This window comes from Centropristis striata, chromosome 7 (genome assembly GCF_030273125.1).
Source record: "Centropristis striata isolate RG_2023a ecotype Rhode Island chromosome 7, C.striata_1.0, whole genome shotgun sequence".
Lineage (NCBI taxonomy): Eukaryota > Metazoa > Chordata > Actinopteri > Perciformes > Serranidae > Centropristis > Centropristis striata.
In genome coordinates, this window is record NC_081523.1 from 31155618 (window position 1) to 31162555 (window position 6938).

Sequence of the window (6938 nt, forward strand, 5' to 3'; positions counted from 1 at the left end):
ATGCTCATCATCAAATTGTGATCGTTTGTTTTCTGTTTGTTTTTTCAAGTCATTTTTTTCTGGTGGATCTTTGATATAAAAACTCTAAATTCCAGCAAACGACATTATGATAGGTCAGACCATCTTAAATATATCGCCTCCATTTGTGATTCATGCTATGTCTGAATCGGCAGTTGATAACAAAACACCACAATGACTAAAATATCTGAAGACTTTTCATTTCAGATTTCAGTTTTCAAAACGTGAAAAAAAATATTGTCATCGTGCTGAAATCATTGTTCTTGTCCCCAGAGCAGTTTCATTGTGTTGCGTCTTATTCGGTTCGATACATCAGTTTTAAATCATCTAATTTCAGCATCAGATTTGGTCACTTTGTTTCAAGAAAATAGGGTTTTCGGAGTCAGAAGCTTTGTTTAGATAGAGATGTTTGTTCTAAAGCAGCAGGCGGCCAACAGGTAAACTGAGACAGCATCTGCACCAACATGACACCCAATTAACCACAGCATATCTATCAAGCCATTTAATAGATCCGATGGTCCGCCTCATGTGTGAAAATTCACAAAGAGAAACAAAAACACCAACATAGGCAAAATCTCCACATTACCTTATTTGTAAATCAATAAAAAAAACATGAAACATTAAATTGTGATAGAAAATCCACAGACCAAACGCCAATCTGTTTTGTTTCTTTTTACTTCAGTTAAGAAAGTTACACAAAAGGTGGCAAATTTGTCGACAATAAATAATAAATAAATTTTCTTGCACGGGAACAAACGAAACATTTTCTTCCAGAGCTAACGGTATTTTTAACTTATGATTAATTATACACATCTTTGGGAAAGAAAAAAAATATTCTCGGACGGACACTGATTCACACAAATGTCCCACGAAGCTTGTGGCAAAATAGAGGTATACCTTGTTGCAAATGCTTTAGTACTCGGGTCATGAAGGAAATGGTGTAATTAAATGAAGAAAAGCAGTGCTGTTCCCCTCCAAATGGTCTATGATAATATGAGGTGCGTGTATCGAATTAAAAAAATCATCAGTCAATGTCTTCTATTCAAAGTAGCGCACAGCATTTCGCAAGTATAGGATTTAGATTTCACTCCTACTCAGAGGTCCCATTTATCGATGGAGTCAGGTTCATGTCTTCTCGTTTTGGCAACTGTAACCAGGCGTGTGAACGTGCAGCACCGGCCATGATGACGCATCCGTCTGTCTCCTTTGGATGGACAGTAGAATGTGTGGCTGTGGTAAAATCCCATGATTGTCTTCACAGTGTCAACATACAACCAGGGGGTTGTTTGGTGCAGTCGGAGGGATGGGATGAACGGGGGCTGTGTGTTCAGTTCAGTCCGTCCATGCGCTGTCAGCTCAGGCCTCGATGGGGCTGGATACCATGCTGTTCGGCGTGTCTGGAAGCTGAGACGACATGGACGCTACCTCGCTGCCCGTCGAGTTCGAACCCGGTCCTCCCTCCGAGAAACTGACCTGCGGGACACATGAAGCATCGGTCAGACACATCTGGATACACCACTGGAGTGATGACTCTATTTCTCACCAGGTTGGCTGCAGGCACAGATAACACACGCTGACATTATAGTCCCGTACTTCATATTTCTCAATGAAAATTAACTCGACAGTGACTGTTGTTATTAATTGTAGATTGAATTGTACAATGCAACGGGGCAAAAAATTCATTTACAACAAGAAAAGCACACTGATGTGCGCTCTGGTGGATCATCTGTTTTTGATTATTTTACTCTATAGGATATAAGGGGAAACCTAACGGAAAACACGCATTCACAACTTTAACACCATGCCTATTTATTACTATTTTTATTTAGGCCTATTTAAAACGCCGTAACTGAGCTCCAAAGGAAGTATTCTGTTGGGTATAATGTCTTAATTATAGCTATGTGTATTTATCAAATCCAAATGAAATAGTAACAGATGTTTACTCAAACCATAAATAACGGTGTTTCACTTGTCTAAACACAGCTCAGCTTTAAGAACCGATGGATCCGTTTGCGTGGCAAAGTCCAGTCCTTGTCATTAATCCATTTCTGTGGCGAAGAAGCGCTTCTATACTGGGAGATGTCATGCGACTGTGTCATGCTGTCTGTGATGTGTCACTCCAAAATAATAAAACAATATGAATAAAACAAATGTATGTCCACAGCTTTTAAATTCTTCTTTTTTTCATAAGGTGTATCCCTGACGTGACATCTGTCTGATGTGTTTGTTTCCTTTTTTGTTGTTGGTTTTTCCCCTGAGTCCTGGCCAAATCATAAATAGCCTAGGCCTTCCTCTATCTCGGAATATGAGAATAAGAACAAACAATTTGAGGGGACTGACATGTAGGCTAAATGTTGGAAAAGTAAGAAAGCGCACCAACAAGAAACCATCCTGTCATTTATGATGCGCATCTTAAAATCTATGAAACATTATGCATTTGAATAACAAAGGTCCGAGGACACTGAGAAAAAAGCTTATTCTGAGAAGGGTCAGTCAGCTCAATTAATTTAGTAGCCTAAATATCGGTTTCGTACCTCAGAGTCTTTAAACCTGCAGGACAGGAATAGCTAATATTTGTATGGTCTAATTCCTGTTGAAAACATCCAATGCTCCACATAGATAAGATTGTATTTTCTGCATGGGGGAATCTCTGCATGTAAAACTGAAACTGAATATCTAATATTGCAACTAAATAAATACATTTCAAGCACGACTCAGTGAACAAAAACGACGAACCAGTTGTTGGAAGGCCGGCTGGTCGATGTCGCTCTGCAGGGCGAAGTCGCTGAGGACCTTCCAGGGCGGCTGGTAGCTGTGAACCTCCACCGGGTTGGCCTGGATGCCGCCGTCGTGCCGCTCCGGACTGGCTGCCACCATCGGGGTGCCTGTCATTCCCTGGATGTTCTGGAAGAGGACGTGTAGTGGTCAGTGTACACATCTTTCACTGTGGGTTATTACAGGTGAGAGGTAGAGTGTGGGTGGTCGTGTGCCTGTCAGTGTGTGCGTGTGTGTGTGCGTGTGTGTGTGTGTGTGTGTGTGTATGTGTGTATGTGTGTGTGTGTGTGTGTGTGTGTGTGTGGGGGGGGGGGGGGGGGGGGGGGGGGGGGGGGGGGGGGGGTTGATATGAATCCACCAGTCAATCAGCAGAACAATCAATAAGCCTAAGCAAACACATAAACAGAGAGAAGACGGTGCTTTCTTTCTTTGACCTCGCGGCCTTGCTCCACATCAGCTCGAGGCCTTTATCATCCTTTAGTTTACTCTCATGTGTGATTTGTGCTTTATGAATAAAATAGGCCTACTAAGCCTTTTAAAAAGAAGCTACCTTAAATACATTCTGGGGTTAAACATCTTAATTAATAATGGAGAGGCAGACAGAGTTGCAACATTTAGGGTCTGCCTTTGGTCAAACAATATATAGCCCATATAGGCCTAGCTGTAGGCTAATATGTATTTCAGTATATATAGTGTCAATCTAAAAGGTGATCAGCTCAGTCCAACTCCTTACCGTCTTGTCGTTGGGCTGCTGCTGCTGCAGCTGCTTCATCAGTATGCTCTTCTTCTTGTCCTTGCACCGCTTGTTCTGGAACCATACCCGGATCACTCGCGGGCTCAGGCCGGTCATCTCCACCAGCTGCTCCTTCATGAGGGCGTCGGGCCTCGGGTTGGCGTTGTAGCAAGTCCGCAGCGTGTGCAGCTGCTTCTCGTTTAGCACAGTCCGGACCCGGGTGGTCTTCTCTGGCTGTTTGTGGACGTGAGGCCGCAGCGCGGGCTGTCGGGCTGAGATTGGTTCTGCTGTTGAGAAAGGACGGGAAAACAACCCAGAGAAGGCAAAATCAGTTCATCTGTATGTTCCAATTAAAAGTGAGAAATTCTGTAGTAGGACAGAGAGTTTTTATAGAAGTCTTTTCCCGCTGCCATGCAACACATGGTGCGCAACTTTGTCATCATAGGCTCCGACTCAGTTTTATTTCTCCTGATAAAAACCGTTCTGGTTTAGTATGTTAATAGACTCTATGCTGCTGACGCTAGATACATTTTACACAATAGCAAAATTCAACATAACATTTGTATGCTATATTATACTTCAACCTCTAAATACAGCCATATTTCAGGAAGGAGATGCGACTCATCAAAGGTCATAATAAACATTAAATCCCACTGGACAAACTGCTCTTTTCTAGAGAACACCTCCAGCCTTTCCCATACACAGAGCGCCGCAAAGCATTTCTAAGACCAAACGCAGCCCGGACCCTCCTCCTCCAGCAGTGATAACTTAGTGTATTTCGGACAGCAGCGCCCACTGTATCTAATCTGTCGAGTGTGGCCTGGCTGGGCAGCGGTATGCAGAAAACAACATGTAAAAGACAAAACCAGCTTATCTCCAGTCCAACCTCAACGAGTCAAACAGAAAAAAAGCGAATGGCTCTAATGACTAGTTATGGCACCAGCAGCAGCATGGCATTTACATTAAATATAGCACAGATCACTAAATCACTCTGAGTCTGTAAAAACTGCGCACACTGTGAAATACAAGAGGTGCGCTTCATTCACACCGGTGTCTTAAGGAGAGTCACTTCGGAGAATCCGTTTCCTTTTAAGGAACACCTGACCAAAATCCAGTTACGGAAAAAGTCTTCGGAACTTCGGACAAAGAAAAAGTCACAGGAAGACACAGCGAGCATATCTGTTTTCCAGCGGCAACAGTCCTGATGGCCCGACTCCCACTCCCCGGGACTTTACCTGCCATCTGCAGCGGTCTGGCGGGGTGCAGCGGGCTGAGCGGGTCTCCGGGGCCCAGACTGGCCCGTTCCACCACGTCGTGATCGGCCCGGCAGAACAGCCCATCCTCCCGCAGAGCGAACTCGTCCCCCGGGATGAGCTGTCGGCTGCAGGCCACGCAGCGGAAACACTCGATGTGGTAGACCTTGGAGCGGGCCCTCATCACAAAGTCGTTCTTGCTGAAGCCGATGTTGCATTTAGCGCATTTAATCCCGTACAACCTGCGGGACACACACACGCACACGCACACACACACGGTAAAATCAGTTGGACTACAGGCAGCTCAGCCACTAACTCAAATCTAATTTAAAAAAAATTATAGCCTTAATAAACGGCAATTAATAATTACAACAACAACAACAACAACAACAATAATAATAATTATTATAATAATAGCAGGAGTAATTAGTAATATTAATAAGCTACCAATATTTGATAGTAAATATAGATATTTTTCAATTGTATCATTATAATAATTTTATTTGTTATTATTATTATTATTATTATTATTATTATTATTATTAGTAGTAGTAGTAGTAGTAGTAGTAGTAGTAGTTGTAGTAGTAGTATTAGTAGTAGTAGTAGAAAATGAAAGTATATGTTTGGGACACAAGTCGAGTGAATATAATATCGTATTCTAGTGAACTTTTGTTGTTTATCGAGTTGACACTTTTATCTACAATGTGACTTATTTTAATACATTAATGGTAATTTTGTTATTAGACAATAACTGAAGGCCTGCTTAAATTGCAATCGAATAATTGTTAACACACCAAATCAGTGACTTATTTACAGGCTGTTTGATAATGATGGTTTTATTCTTTTCTTCATGTCCATCATTAAGCACGTACAGGATGCTACAATCTGCTCGGAATAATTGATTTATCTAGGCTAATAATTGAGTAATTAAGGCCTAATGTGCAATATTTTTCAAATGTCAACACAGACAATGAGATAGTGACATTAGTTAGAAGCACGCGCGGTCTACAGCTTAGTTGTTGATGTATCAGTAAATGATTATGATCATAATGTTAAAAATGTAATCAGGGCTCCGTGTGACTTCAATCAGTCCGAATATTCTCAAATTGAAATGGTAAAATATATATTAATTCAACTATGGATTCCATGCGCCGTGCAGCTCCAGCTCTTGTCGGGTATAAAGAGGGTCGTCCCGTCCCGGCCGTCCTACCTGATGTAGTCCCGTTTACAGTAAGTCTTTCCGTCCCTGACGAAGCACGTGCAGGACTCGTCCAGGTACTGGCTGCACTCAGCACATTTGAGACAGGCGGCGTGCCACTCCAGGTCCGGGGAGACCCGCAGGATGTACTGGTCGTGGATCTGGTTCCCGCAGCCCACGCATAGAGATACCAGCCGCTTCTCTGGAAGAGCAGCATGAGCAGGTCACATCACACACACTTCACAACACACTCACCTAATAATGTAGCAAATGGCCTTAAAATAATTGTTGATATTATTAATATTGTTGTTGTTTTTGTGATGGTTGATAATCATATTATATTGCACACGAGCAATTTTTTTGCTTTCTGTTTTTTTTTTTTGTTCGTTTGTTTTTTTAATTTTCAAAAAGTGTGCAGGTCAGTCAGGCACTTCGAAATCAAGTAATGAATGAAATAGTTTAATAGGCCGGTTCTGTCTACAGCACAGCACAACAGAATCAACTCTCAAGTTGTGATGAATTCACTTCCAGAATCTCATCCCAACACCGAAAAAGTGTCTTACTTTTCGGCGGATCCCCCATGTCTCCCATGTCCACAAAGTAAGGCGATGTTAGGTCCACTGTCACAGCGGGCTGCGGCGCCTGGAAGCCTGGATGTGTCCTCCACTGCCGGGCTGCCGGGCCAGGGGCTGTGCTGTCCGGCTCGGAGACGGAGTGTGTGTATGTGTTTGTTGCCGGTGTGTGTGGAGCTCTGATCCTGACAAGCGGCGGGGCTGACGTAGGACAGCAGCACGTCATCTGCATGAGCAGCTGATTGGCTGTGCAGACCCTGACCAGGATTAACCACACACACACACACACACACACACACACACTGGCACACTTATTGCTGCATATCATTTGTTTTCCAGCTTTGCTTTGCTCTTTTCTCTTCTGTTAATCTTTTCTCTTATTTTTTGGT

The 6938-nt window shown here is 42.9% G+C and overlaps 1 protein-coding gene across 1 annotated transcript; it reads right to left on the reverse strand.

Annotated features, from left to right (window-relative positions):
* Window positions 1-513: 513 nt before the first annotated feature.
* Window positions 514-6736, reverse strand: isl1a (ISL LIM homeobox 1a). The gene is made up of 6 exons (XM_059337483.1): window positions 6541-6736; window positions 5990-6179; window positions 4762-5021; window positions 3527-3813; window positions 2755-2922; window positions 514-1491 (listed from the first exon to the last, which is right to left on the reverse strand). Exons 1-6 carry the CDS (start codon window positions 6566-6568, stop codon window positions 1375-1377), a joined length of 1050 nt encoding a protein of 349 aa, XP_059193466.1. The 5' UTR covers window positions 6569-6736; the 3' UTR covers window positions 514-1374.
* Between the last annotated feature and the right edge of the window lie 202 nt (window positions 6737-6938).

Coding starts and splice junctions, on each gene's coding strand:
- isl1a (XM_059337483.1), bottom strand. CDS start 6,568: ATGGGAGACATGGGGGATCCGCCGAAAA. Junction 3,814..4,761: donor CAGACCGCTGCAGATGGCAG/GTAAAGTCCCGG, acceptor CTTTCTCAACAG/CAGAACCAATCTCAGCCCGA. Junction 2,923..3,526: donor AGCAGCCCAACGACAAGACG/GTAAGGAGTTGG, acceptor GTCCTCTTCCAG/AACATCCAGGGAATGACAGG.